Source organism: Cajanus cajan, chromosome 10 (genome assembly GCF_000230855.2).
Source record: "Cajanus cajan strain Asha chromosome 10, NIPB_CcT2T_4, whole genome shotgun sequence".
Classification (NCBI taxonomy): Eukaryota; Viridiplantae; Streptophyta; class Magnoliopsida; order Fabales; family Fabaceae; genus Cajanus; species Cajanus cajan.
The window spans coordinates 47,611,070-47,625,708 of NC_138526.1; the positions used below are offsets into that span (position 1 = coordinate 47,611,070).

The 14,639-nt window shown below is 27.4% G+C and overlaps 1 protein-coding gene across 1 annotated transcript; it reads right to left on the reverse strand.

Annotated features, from left to right (window-relative positions):
- Positions 1–5,890: 5,890 nt before the first annotated feature.
- LOC109819042 (MLO-like protein 6) lies at positions 5,891–14,343 on the reverse strand. The gene is made up of 15 exons (XM_020384624.3): positions 11,755–14,343; positions 11,599–11,656; positions 11,314–11,519; positions 9,918–10,034; positions 9,771–9,831; positions 9,285–9,373; positions 9,076–9,150; positions 7,817–7,911; positions 7,601–7,650; positions 7,455–7,495; positions 7,159–7,332; positions 7,028–7,063; positions 6,747–6,814; positions 6,592–6,652; positions 5,891–6,415 (listed from the first exon to the last, which is right to left on the reverse strand). The coding sequence occupies exons 1-15, from the start codon at positions 11,863–11,865 to the stop codon at positions 5,969–5,971; spliced, it is 1,689 nt and encodes a 562-aa protein (XP_020240213.1). The 5' UTR covers positions 11,866–14,343; the 3' UTR covers positions 5,891–5,968.
- Between the last annotated feature and the right edge of the window lie 296 nt (positions 14,344–14,639).

The following is a 14,639-nucleotide window of genomic DNA, read 5'->3' on the forward strand; positions in this document are numbered from 1 at the left end:
AAATTAGTGAGTTAAATCTGAAGGTTGATGTATAAGACTGTTGGAGTTGGATTGCTGATTCCAGTGACATTTACTATATCAAGTTTGCATATAAGGAGATTAGAAATGATAGAATTTTTGCATCCAATAAATTTTTTTCAAAAGTATGGTCACAGGTAGTTCCAGCAAAGGTTACGACTTTCGCTTGGAAGGTAATTCTTAATCGAGTTGCTACTAAACACAATTTGTTTATTAGAGGTATTTTGGATAGTTCACAAGTTGAGTGCCCTCGCTACATGGGTCACACGGAGACTAGATCACATATGTTTTTTGAGTGTTATGTATCTTATCGAGTTTGGATGTAATGTTTTAATTGGTTAGGTGTTAGCACAATTATGCATAATAATTGTGCAATACACTTGGAACAATTTTCTGGTCTTTCTTTTTGTAACTCTCAGAAAAAGGATTGTTGGATATCTATTTGGTTAGTCATCATATGGACAGTGTGGTTGGCTAAGAATGAACTGATTTTTCTTTCACTCGAATATCTATATTGGAGATGGTAGATTTAGTTAAAATTAGAATCTAGAACTAAGGACAAGGCATAAAGATTTTAGGTATGACTTTGCTTCTTGGTCCATGAATATTCCAGCAGCTTGCCTAACTTAGATAAACGTATTCAGGTGGTAAATGAGATTATTGGAGAAATCTGATTCTGTAATTTCTATTTGAAAGTTGTGGGTTGGATGTGATGGACTAACTTAGGTTCCTAGTTTGGAACAATATTTTTAGTGGTGCATAGTACACATATCACATATGGTATTTTTGTAATGAGTTGGAGTACCCCTTGTACTTCCTTTAATTTTAATTATTTGGATTATAAAAAAAATTGACATATAATTACATACAATTTTACTGTTGATTTTGAATGAGATTAAATAATATATATTAATTGTCACTATAGTTATACCTACACCTTTAAGAATATATCAATATATTATATTTATAATGTAGGTAAGAGTAATTTTTAGTGATAAATATTGCGTTACTATAGAATGTTTCACTAAATGATAATTTTCTTGTAGTAACACGATAAAAATAAAAAATTTCAAAAATTAGAATTTCACATTATTTTTTAGCTAATTATTTATGAGATTTTTTTTTACATATTTTTCACTATGTTTATATCCTTTTGAATTTAAAAGTCAATTGCATTTTATATTTTTCATATAAATTAATCTAATGTTACAAATCTCATGTCTTAAATTAATTAAAAACTGATTCAAAATTATATTAAAAATATAAAAATTATTATTTTAAAATAATCAAATTGATTCAAATAAAAAGATAAAAGATTAAAATGATTAGTTTAATAGATAAATGATAAAAAAAGATTAAAAAAATATATAAGAAGAATCAAGTCTCTAATAAATTATTTTGTAAGTTGGAGCATTTTGCGCAACATTCACGATATTAACTGGTCCTCGTAAAAAGAATAAAGTCCTTCCTAGGACAATTTTTGCTTTTTGGCTATTTTATCAACCAAACATCAATATTGGTTGACTTGACGCGTATATGAACGGAAGAAAAAGATAACATGTTTTATGCAACGTAAGTTTTTGTTTGGCTTTGACGCATACATGATGATGAGAAAAGAAAGATAATGATGTATTCAAACATTCGTTGCCAACCCACTAAAATCAATTGCCCGCTGCATGCCAACAATTATGTCTGAATACCCATTTTCTCGGAAACAAATACAATATACATGTTCAAAATTCAGACTCATTCTTAAAGATAATACCAGCAGTAATCAAAATCACGTTAAATTAATACAAAGTATTTAAAATTTCTAATCAAAACCAAATTATTGAAACATATAGAAATAATGCCAGCAGGTACGTAAATCAATAATTACGTTAAATATTCGAATTATACAAGAATTTCATTGTATCCATAATTTTACCTGCCTCAAGAAGAATCCGAGCTAATAAAGAATACTTGTGGCTTCGTCTCTACAAAATACAAAAATAACATAAAATATATTTGTCATTCTAATAATGTTATCGTGTTTCTTTTGTTTAGTATCATCACCAAGTGTTTTTATGATCTCTATCAATTAACTAACTTTTTCATATGTATTTAAAATTTTTATTTTATGTGAAACATTATTAATAGTTAATTATATGTTATATAAAAATTAATTAAAAATTTAATGATTTCTTCTAAAAATTCATATACACAAATTTTCACTTCAATTGATATTATTCACTTTTGAGTGCAAGACTTTATGTTATAATCCAAAAAGTCTCTTATTAATAAAGGTTTTATATGTGTTTATAATTTTATGTTGATATTTTTGTTCTAATTGTAAGAAAATACATTGTTTATAACACATACACGTAGAATAATAGGATCTATTTTACATATAAATTATATTAAGTTTGTAATAAAAACTTTTAAACATACTTGTTACTGAATTGTTGAATCATAAAATTTCTCCTTATCAATGAGAATAACATTTTAAGTGTGTTCTCTATCAAACTATTAGTTTCTCTTCAAATCTTACATGAATCCACATTTTATTTTTCAAATTCTTTGAAAAGTGAAATCAAAATAAATTAATGCTTAAGAATTATATGTGAAAAAGGAGATAGAAGAGATAGTAATAGAAATCATTTTTTCCCTATGCAATAGAAAGTCATACTTACAGCACAATAAAGTTCTTCTTTCCTAAAATTAGGAAACTAGTAACATATTTTATTTTGTTTTTTCAAATAAAAACAATATCAAATATGTATTTTTAAGAGTTTGCATCCTTTTTATAAAGATTCATATTTTTATTTTATTTTTCGAATAAAAATAATATCAAATATGTATCTTTAAGAGATTACATCCATTTTATAAAGATTAATATTTTATTTTATTTTTCAAATAAAAATAATATCAAATATATATCTTTAAATATTTTCATCCCCTCTTATTTATCAGTATAAACAACACTGATCAAGTCTAATACTTTAATCATATATTCTGTATCAACTACTTTCTCCAATTTAAAATTCAAAAAATTTATATTATGTATACTCTAAGTGCTAGCAAAGAATATAATAATATTTCACTTTAAATTATTTAATTCGATCAAATTAAATACTTTTTTAATCATCAAAAGTTAAAATAATTCCTTTAACAGAGATTAAAACACTCGTTTGTGTGTGACCTTGTAAGTTCAATACTAAGCTAGTAATAAATTAATCAAATTAATATATTAATCAAGGTAGACATCATTCAATACTTTTTAACGTCAAGAGAGTATGAAGTAATATTTTATTTTCAAGAACTTAGAAGAACATAAAATATTTTGTCTATCATTACAGTTCTTAGTTAACTATAGAATATGGTATTATTGTCAAACTTCATTAAGTTAACCTATCACGATTGACTTAGAAAATTCATTTCTTCTTTCAATCAATTTTTTTGTCAAGATATTATTTTAATAATAGAGCTCAAACTCATTATCAAGAATTGATGGATTCTTTCTTGATTTATCATTAACTTTATAAGCATTTGATCATATCCAATAGAACAATGATATACGTTCCAAAATCGTACTTGGAATCACATTCCGAACATTAAAATATTAATATTTTTTAATAAATTTATTATAAAATAATTATTTAATTTAATATTTTATGAATTAAATTATTATTTTAATCATTCAGAATGATTTTCGACACATACATCCAGAGGTTCAATTATTTTTTTATTCAATATTCATTCAACTTGTATCCTAAGGCCTTAGGTGTTTGAAATTAAAATATAATAAATTACTTGTTAGTCACTTATAATCTCATGTAAATAAAAAAACATTTAGTTTTTTTTAGAAATTTTTATTGACAAATTAAGATAATTTAAATTATTAAAAATTCTCAGTTGAGTTAGTTTAAATAATCATACTCACATATGCATCATCTATATATATAATTAATAAATAAAATTATTAATATTTATCCTATAAAAACATTCATATATATATATATATATTAATCTATCCAAATTTATTGAAATCTCATATACAATAATCTTATGATAAAAAATAATTTAAATTAAAATAATAAAAGACTTTTATTTTTTATTATCATAATTTTTATTATGAAAACAAATTTAATTTTATTCAAGAATTTTATCTATTTAATAAAATTAAAAAAATAATACTTTATCAATTTAGATATAATTACATGATGAATTAGATCTTAAACATATTTAATTAATTATTCTCCAACAATAATAACATTAAATTTTGATTATTTCAAATAGCTTAAACACTTCATTAATTTCATCACTGCTAATGTTACAGGGCATTCAGGGCCCCAACCCATTTGTCCAATCACATTGTTACTCATGTGATAGAGTTCACTCAAGTTTCAGGTTAATTTAGCGTACAATTTTTTGCTCCTTTTTTTTTTTTTCTTCTTCTTCTGATAATTAAGAAACGTACGGTTTCTTCTTGAAGGCTTAGTTATTTTTTTGCCAAACTCTCACCGTACATTACGTGAAAAAACACTGTAATTTAAACATTTATATATTTATTAATTTTTTCCATAAATTAAAAATCATATCTGAATATCGAATAATTTAACGTGTAGGAGCTTTCATGCACGACATAAACTGTAGTTAATGATAGATAGTGCAATGAAGAAGGAGTGAGTGACAGAGTGACAGGCAGTGCAATTAAGATGATAACTGGTTGTACAAATAAAAAAGGGCATAGAGCTGATCAACACTCAATTCCAGGCGTAGGATAAGTAATTAGCTGCCACTGCCCTTAAACATTACTATTCAACTTTTGTTATTCCTCAAATTTTAGCTTTTGCTTTTCATACTTAAGATTTCGTTGCTTTTATCTTTACCATGATTTAACAATTATCATTCTTTTATTTTTTTCTTTTAAGTAGTTAGATATGTATATACTTTTTAATTATTTTATTTTTAGTTGGTATGAGATTTTAATTTTTTAATAAAATGAATTAAAATTTACCTTAATTTTTTCATCGGTCATTTTTAATAATTATTTTTATAAATATATTTTTATGATTATTATTTATTAATTATTAATATTTTTTAGATAATAAAATAAAAGTAATGAATTTATTATTATTATTAATAGTAAATTTCGGTGGAGTAGAAGTGCCTTAGAAATGTTTTTATAGGTTTTCTAATGAAAATAAAAAATATTTTTTAGTAAAAAAATTCTCAAAAATACTTTTAAGTTTGTATTCAATCGAGTTCTAAATATTGACTTATAAATTGAGATCCAAAGGTCATAAAATTAAAGGATTTATTCAAAAGGCATTTTTATTGGATCATATTTTTTTATGATTATTTTTTAAATTAAACATAAAATAGAAGGTTAAACATGTTTTAAATGTTTACAATATATACAAGTTTGATTTTAGTTTTACAATTATTTTTTTTCATCTTCTAAAATTTAGAATTATTGTACTTAGTGATCCCTTACTATTATGTGTTCTTTTTAACTAACATGTTTATTAATGTTAAGTGATTATCTTATATAATACTTATAATTGTCTTTGATAACATGTCAATGTGTGACACTTTTAATTTTTTTATAAATATTATTTATTTATATTAAAATAATTATTAAAGATAAAAAACAACGACATTAGATTAGAAAGATAATAAGAATCAAACAGAAACATTTTATTTTATCAAAACTAAAAAATGGTTCGTTTTTTATTGAGAAATTTAAGAAAATCAAATGAGAAATAGCTAGTATATAAATTGATTTTTAATTTATAGAATAATCTTGATCTATTTTACCTTATTTTTGTAATATAACTATTTATTGAGAAATTTATGGAAACAAACAATATAAATATATTGACCTCCTTTTTTCTCTTCCTCCGTAATTATCCAATACCTCGAAACCCTTTTATAAAATTTGTAGTCATCTTTTATAAAATGTAAATTATTTGGTATGTTCAATATGAATCTCGTGGTGACTCAGACCTAAACCCTCAAGGGTAGAGCTGGGCTCATTGTCCCTCTGTGGTTGATCATGGGCCAGGTGGCCCATTTCCATTTCATGGAGCTGAATTGAATTAGAATCAGCAACAGCCTTGGATTTGTGATGATGCTCGTCGGAGAATGAGGTTGAATCGATCTCGTAGTGGTATTGGGCCTCCGAATCGGATCTTGTCGGAGATGAGGGATAGGTGTCCATTTGACTGTGGCAGTGGCGAAGGAGTTGGGCCGGGGACGTAGGGGGCTTGGGGGTTGTGGGCTTGCATGGCAAAGAGTTATGTGATTGCAATCCACGGTTCTGCTTTACGTGCTCCTTCGCTGTGTGGTGCCACTTCCTTAAAGCCTTCGCTACTCTTCCGCTGAATATGGTTGGCTTCATCGTTGAACCCATCTGTTCTCACCCATAATCCATCAATTCTTATTCATTCTTGAATATAATCACTTTGCTTGTATTTAGGATAAAAATAATAATAATTTGTTGCTTATAATTAAGATCAAAGTAGAATATATGTTCTCTTTAAGTTAATTATTATTTTTTTTTTTTTTATAATTAAACTAGGTAGTTACCTGTGTGACGAGAGCATAGGAAGGAAGGGTCACATAGCTGCAAAGGAATTGAACGAAGACCCTGCCACATCATCCATGTTAATATAGTACTGTTAAGTTGAGACTAGTATAGTCCTACAAGTTAAATAAGCATGGATTTAGAAAATGGGACACACCCCATTGAGATTCTGATTGCCATATCCTTTGTTTCGGAATGAAAACAAGATGTCATCCTAAACTGAAGCTAAATAATAAATTAAAACAATAAGTTCCATAAGTAATTAATTAAACGCTATAAAAAAACAAATAGTATCATTCATCAAGGATAAATGTTGCGAGCATTTATTCAGGTAAAATTGCACTCATAGCAATAGCATTTATGTATTCTAATGTGGAAAGTTACATATTTTCATTTACCATAGTAGTAGCATTACGAAATTTATTTTGCACGACTTACCGCAGTCCATGAAAAGAAGGCCATTTGAAAAGCATTCTGTTACAATGAGAAGGAAATTAAGAAATTTCATTTTAATAAATAAATACAATTGATATTATTAATTGCTTTGGAAAAAAGTGTTATGCACGTACTTGAAAGAGCACAAAATTAATGAGGTAGAGAATAAGTCGAGGTTTTTTAAACCAGAATAGGTCATCTCCAGGTTGCACTAGTGGCACGCCCTTTACTACCTCTCCTCTTTGTTCAATTCTTTGACCCATCTTTGTTATGATCACTTGCAACTTGGTTCCAACTAATAGAATGATCTGAATTTTGAAACATTATAATCATAACACAAAATGTTATTAACAATCACAGCGAAAGAAACTAATTTAACTTATTAAATATCTATGTTACTTAATTAAGATGAGGCATTGCATGTGCTTACAATCAAAGGAACAAATGGCAGCCATAGATAAGAATACCAGCCTGTCCATATTCAAATGATGTAGGGAAAATGTAAGTATATAAATCCATAATATTCAATAAAATGATTCAGCTTAGTGAGTTATAATATAAGATGTATTCACCTACCATGAGTGTTAAACAGGAGAAAAAATACCGTGATGAACCATATTGGAGGACTAAAAACAATTAGAAAGAGAACAGTTAATTATTCTATAAATTTGTAAATCAAATTCTGCCACGTGTTATTTCAAAAAACGGTTGCTATTTATGGCAGTATAAAATTTCAAAGTGAAATAAAATGAAAATAAGAAATAGATGGCACAAATTAATTAAGCACAAAACCTGATTTCGACGACAACTTTGAAGTCCTCTTCCAAAGATCTTTTGATATATTGTCGAAAGTCGAATTTCATGTGACTTTGAGGCCCCAAATGAGCCTAATCCAATTAAAGTTGTATTTCATTAATTAAGAGGACACATCAAAGAGTTTATGCCAAATTCATTTAGCTTGTTGAAATTAATTTAATTATAACCTTTCTCATTTTGTTTTAATTTTATTTGAATAAATTTCATAAAAGAATTAAAATAAGTTTCATGTTAAGTTTATAATATAAATTTTTATGCAACAAATATATAAAATAAGGTATGTTTGGATAATTTTTTAAAAAAATCTTTATAGAAGAGAAAAATATGAAAGATTTTTTTTTATATTACAAAATTAGATTATGTATAAGTAAATTTGTAAAAGTTTTCGCACATCAACTTCTTTAAAAAAAAATATTAACTTATGGATATGTTAATTTTAATTTATGAAAAAAAATATTATTTTTTTCTCTAAGTATTTTTCAAAAAAAAAAATGTAAACAAACTCTAATAAAAACTTGATTGAAATATTTGCTCAAATGACAAACAGACATTAATCAAACACTAATTAATTTCTTATTATATTGAATGTATTGTGTTAAAGATCGAAATTGGTTGCTAAGCATTACTTTACAATATTAACAACTGATTTTTTGTTGTTAAATACAATGTATTGTTATCCACCATTGTAGATAGAATAGTTTATCGTTAAGTTACTTCTCAACAAAAAGTTCAAACAATTTCTAACTTAGTCGCATTTGACGATTAATGTTTTGTGACATATTTTGGTTGTTAAAAACCATGTTTCTTGTTGTGATATATATCTTTTCTTGTTTTGACAGTATAAAAACCCATCAACTAACAAATAAGGAGATTTATGTTACAAGTTAGAGAAGATAACTATTAAAAACGATGTACACTACATCTATTGTTACATAAATCAAACAAGGTCGTGTAAGGTGAAAGAAAAAAGTATCAAACATAATTCAACTTTTTTTTTTTTGTTGGGATAAAAATCATATTATCATTATCCGTAAAAGAGAATTTTGCAGAAATTGGATAGAGCTATTAAGAATTAAAAACTTTTTTTCAAAAACATTATTGGACTTAAATTCTAAAGCTGTAAATATAATTTTGAAATTTATTTGGGCATGAGGTGAAATAATTCTGTAAAAAATGAAGTTAAGTTATAGAGAGACGGTAGGTAAAAATGGCTAGGTAGGTTGTAATGTGATTACCATCATAAATCCATGCCTCAAGGTCAAATAATCTACTTTAGGGACTGAACGTACGAACTGCCTGAAGAAACAAACCTGTATATATATTTGTATATTACAATAAGTTAAAGCAATGAAAGCTATACTATACTTTCTAGTTATAGTTTTTTGAAATGGATATATTTTTTATGGATACACACTCAGAAAATAAAAAAACGAGCATGGCTTACAATCCAAACAAGGACAAGATTTTGGGTCCAGAATTTCAAGTGCCTTCTCCCAAACGAGGTCTCCCTCGCAAATCTGAACCGTTCAGGATCTGTCATAAACAACACGCAATGTTGCACCTATAAATGTGAGTTTCCAAATGTTATGTAAATAAATACCCACCCCTCTTTCAAATTATTACAAATGTCGAAGCTAGATTTAATTAATATAAAAATATTGTTGTACTTTAATTAAAAGATCTTTATTAAGTACTAATAAATGATAGTAGTTGATACGGGAAGAGAAAGAAAAAATATTACTGATAAAAGAGGAAGATTATACGTGAAAAGAGAGTTGACAAGAGACCCGTATATATTATTAAGTGAGGACATGAATAGTAACTTTTTGAAAACAACATATAATGAATGTTTTTGAAACAAAAAAGGTAGTCTAGGACATGAATATTTTTTAAATAGGAGTATATTGGCATATGCAGAGAGAGGACAAACCGTGTGAAAATTGGTACTCTGCTGTCTTGGTTTCCTCTTCCCATCGTTTCCACCTTCTCATCTATATATTGAGTTGCAATTAAATAAGTAATATATAGTATGAGTCGTACAAGTTCTTAAAACTTAAAAGAATTAATACATTCTTACCTTTGCCCTACCCAAAGCCAGAGTAAGTATGCAGTAAAGGACGTGAAAAACAGCGAGCACAAAGATAAATATATGGAGTTGATGAATGCCCTCCGATGACACAAACGGGACTTTACCCTACACATGCATTTTTACGATGAAATAAGAATTATGTACAATTTGATTGAAAGAATTCAAATTTAAAACAAAGTTAAAATCACTACCTTTAAATGAAACGAGTGAAAATTAAGTCCAGCATACATTTTAATTTTATTTTTTTTATTTCCCTCCCTCCCTCTCTCTCTCTCTCTTCATGAGTACCTTTAAGCTTTGATGAGGATTCACATGTGGATTCTCTTCAAACCAAAAATAAGCATATATAAAACTTAACCCTGTATTTACGGCAAAGAACAATGACCCTCACCTTTGTCTTGTTGAAAGTTTTTCATGAGTGCATTCCTACTTAATAAGAAATTAACTCATACATGTGGAGAAGTCAATATCGTAGTAAATTATGTTGGCTAATATATTTTTTCAATATATTTTTTTATTAATACATGCAAGGAGAAGTCAATATTCGGCCCCATTAACAAAGGATGGGATGGGGTTCATATTAAAAGTTACCTTAGAGTGCAAGAATATTTTATTTTATTGTACTTTATTTTAGAAAATAAAAGGCAATAATTACCACAAAAATATCTAAGAATGAGTCGGAAATCAACCAAATAAATAATCTTAATATCTCATATCTAACTTGAGCCTTGAATCACATGTATATGAATCATTTTCACTATTACTTAAAATTTTTATTTTTATCTAACTTGAAACTTTTTATCCCCACATACTCATCTCCAACTCTTAACAAAATTTATATAAAGATATTGTTTTTAATTAATGTTTATATTTCAATTTCTAAATTAGTATATATTACTCTTTAATTCCTCTCTAAAGTATCCTATAAAGTCAAGTTATTCTTTTATTTGTTTAGGATGAATTTGGTATTTAAAAATTACAATTTTAAACTCTCATTATTTTGAATCGAGTATAATATTTTAACAAATTTTTTTAACAATATTATTATTTGTGATATTAATATGAATTATTTATTAAGTTGATGACTAATCTACAATAAATCTGATTGATCATAGATCTCCTTTTTTAATCTCTCTCTCACACACACATATATATATATATATATATATATAATATATATATATATATATATATATATATATATATATATATATATAATTCAAAATTAAAACTTTACTTAAAAGGAATGAATATTAAAACCGACAACTTGTTACATGTCAAAAGCAATTGGAAAATAAAGCAATTGGATTATAGCGCACACACACATAATGAATAATTTTTGGAATATGCAATGATAAGCGACACACCAAATAATAAAACATACCGGAGGACACTTGTCACTTCCTCCGGCCGCCAAAATACGACGGTGATTTTGGTTATCGGAAAGTAATCTCCGGGCACTAGTGTTTTGATGATGATCCTTTGGGCAGGGGTGAAATGTGTCGGCAACCTTTTCTGTTATACAAATCCTCGATATTACACCTTGTCCTACTGTTAGTAGCAACGATATGAACCCCAATAACATAAGCTCTGCAATTAATCCAACATATTCATCAAGTTATTTCACTAAGCTTTAATATCGTCCCTTAAATGGTTCGGACGTACTCACCTGATTTGATCTTTTCAAGTGACTCGTATAGATCACTTTTCTGCTTTTGCTTCAACCACTGATCTCGCATGCATATACACACATATATGGTGTGTTAATAATTAAAAATTATAAATATATATGTTTGCATGCATATTTATATTTATATATACGTACCTTTCCTATGAGATGGAGGATGTGCTCAATGAAGATAGATATGGAGAGCAAAACAAAACAAACAACAGCCACAGCCCAAGTAGGTGTTTCCGCTAAGCTTCTTCCTTCCATGTTGCACCTTCTTAATTAAGTTGCTAGTTGCTACCAATATACGATACGTTTATTCTTCTTTTTTTTTTTTGTTCTTTTGAATTAAGGTGTATATATAAATAGATAACAGATGATGGTTGGGAGGTGCGAGGGACCATGTAGAAGCTTATAGCCATAGCTATTAGCTAGCTAGCTAGCTCCCCGATATTGAACGGAGAAAAATCTATGTTCTAATATATTAGGGGACTTCCAGTGAGGTTCAGACAAACTAGCTACCATTTCATTTTTATTCAACCAATGTATAAAGGAAGAAAGGCAACTTCTTCCACTTTATTAAACTAACATAAAACTATTGACTTTATATATATATAGAGAGAGAGATTAGGACTAATATCTCCAAAGGTCAATTTTTTAAAAGATATTCTTATTTATAGATAAATGGAGTAGATACGTTCATAGATCGATTTGATGAAACCAAAATCTTAATTACATGTTTAAATAATATGATTGTGTCAACCATATATCGATCACTGATCACTAATTTGTATTGATATAAAGCTATTGACTTGATGCATGATGAAAATGAGAAGATATATATTTTGTTTTGGAATAAAGATTGGTTGACAACGTAAAGAAAGAAAGAAAATGCTTCTTGTGTGTCTAGCTGCGTGCTTGATTTTGCAAATTGTATCATGCATCAAAAGATTTAGCCATGAGATATAAGTATACTTTTTTTAATAAGCAATGAGATATGAGTATTTATATGATAACCATGAGCTGCTGCATCCTCATCCACGGTGCATTCTCATCCACGGTGCATTCTCATCCACGGTGCATTCATGAGGTTGATTCTAAAAAAAAGAAAAAAGAAAAAAAAAAAAGTTAGTACCAATCTATGTCGAAGCTGTCTATGTATTAAATTAGCAGAATGACGTGGAGGACTTGGGTTAATGCTGCACAATCTTGAAATGAGAGGTATTGCCGTATACTGCGTGTACTTCCATAATTGGTTCAATGCAGCCTTGGAAATGCTTAAAAACGTGCTTATTTGATATAGCAAAGAGCAAAACCCTTCACATTATCAGGAATTAAAAGCCCTAGCTAGCTATTCCACATTAAGGATTGGAGGTCAGAAAACATCAAATGTAAGTGTTTAATTAATTTTGACCATCAAAATGTATGTTCTTGGCCATTAATTCTCGATCTGAAAAGAGCAAAATACGTAGATGGAAAAATTTAGAAGAAAACAAGGAGCTGACTCCACAATAGAGCCTTTGAAGTTTGAAGAGAACATCAAATTAATATATATAGTTTATTTATTTTTTATCTACCCAAGTCATTATACAGAACATCCAAAGTCCATTGACATGACTAAAGCCAGCCCACCTCGCAGGACCACTCTCAGCCGGAATATATATGAACGGTTGGAATTGAAAAAATGATGGTGCAATTTTAATCTCTTGTTTTTCTGCTAAAATAATTAACAAACTCTTCCTTGTTGAAGACTTTGAATCAGGTTGCCCATTCTGACTCTGAGTCTCTGACCATCCACTAATTAAGCCATTATCCACTCCGGTAAAAGTTATTAATTTCAAGTAATATAGTAAGAGCCTTCTTTTTTTATAAACAATAATGGTGATTATATACGACAAAATCATTCTTCTAAATATATTTAACAACACAATTGTATATCTAAAATTTAAATTTGAGATTATTGTTTAAACTAAAATATTCTTGTACCGATTAATTTATGTGTTTGTTGGTATATAGTAAGAGCTAGTGAGAGGTATACAATATATTTTTACCCTTAATTTGTAAAATGGTAGTTGATTAGATTATATTAATTACTTTTTTACTTTTCCAATTGTGATTGCATATTTTATCCTCATTATCATGTCATCCAGGAGCTTGCACGACACTATGATTTAGTCTAAAATTAGAGAAATAATTGTCGGATTTGGGTTCATTCATGATTTTGAATCAATCTTCATATAACATATAATTATTATTTTTTATTTTATACAAAAAATAAAAATAATACTTGGAGATTCATCCGAACCATGTGATTTCAGATTATACGATAATTTTTTCTGAAACTTATGGCAGTTAGGCTGTTGGGCAATTAACGACTTAAATTTGCCACAATGTCAAAAGTGACTAAGGTTGTAATAGGTATTCTACTTTTACCATAACTTGAATAGTTGAATTCTCAATTAATCCAAGTATATTTCTTACCTTATCCGATCTCCAACATTATTAGGATAAATTTTTAACTTGGATTCTTTTAATTTAGTGAACAATTTAACCCTCCATAACAATTTCCCAGATACTTCACTTGCTAAACACGTATATGAACTTTATAAGTCCTATCGCAAGCTTTACTAGTGAACTAAAAGGGAAACAGATAAGAAATTCCATTTTTTGTTTAATATAATTAAATATAGTAGTGGTTATATGTTTTAAAGCATTTTGATTAATTAGGAATTAACAAGGAAACTTGGAATATAGGCTTTCTCCATTTTTAGTTTTTCTTCCCATTAAAGTAGGGTGTTATTTATTTATTTGTTTTTATCAATAGAATGTTAGGTTTTAACTTTTCAATTTTACTTTTTCCCTAAAAAATAGTTTTACTTTTACCGCGTAAAAGGGATATACATGACAAATTAATAAGATGTGAAATATGAGTAATAGCCTTGCGATGATATAATTGATTAAATATCTTTACTCTTATTATTAAGGATTTGAGATTAAATTTAATTTAATTTTATATTATATATATTTTTATGTAAATTTGT

Bases quoted from the DNA above. Each gene is read 5' to 3' on its own strand.
- LOC109819042 (XM_020384624.3), bottom strand. From the start codon at position 11,865: ATGGAAGGAAGAAGCTTAGCGGAAACACCTACTTGGGCTGTGGCTGTT. The intron at 7,496-7,600 runs GTAGGTGAATAC...GAATATGGACAG, and splicing joins TCTCCTGTTTAACACTCATG to GCTGGTATTCTTATCTATGG. The intron at 7,064-7,158 runs GTACGTGCATAA...TCATTGTAACAG, and splicing joins TTAATTTTGTGCTCTTTCAA to AATGCTTTTCAAATGGCCTT.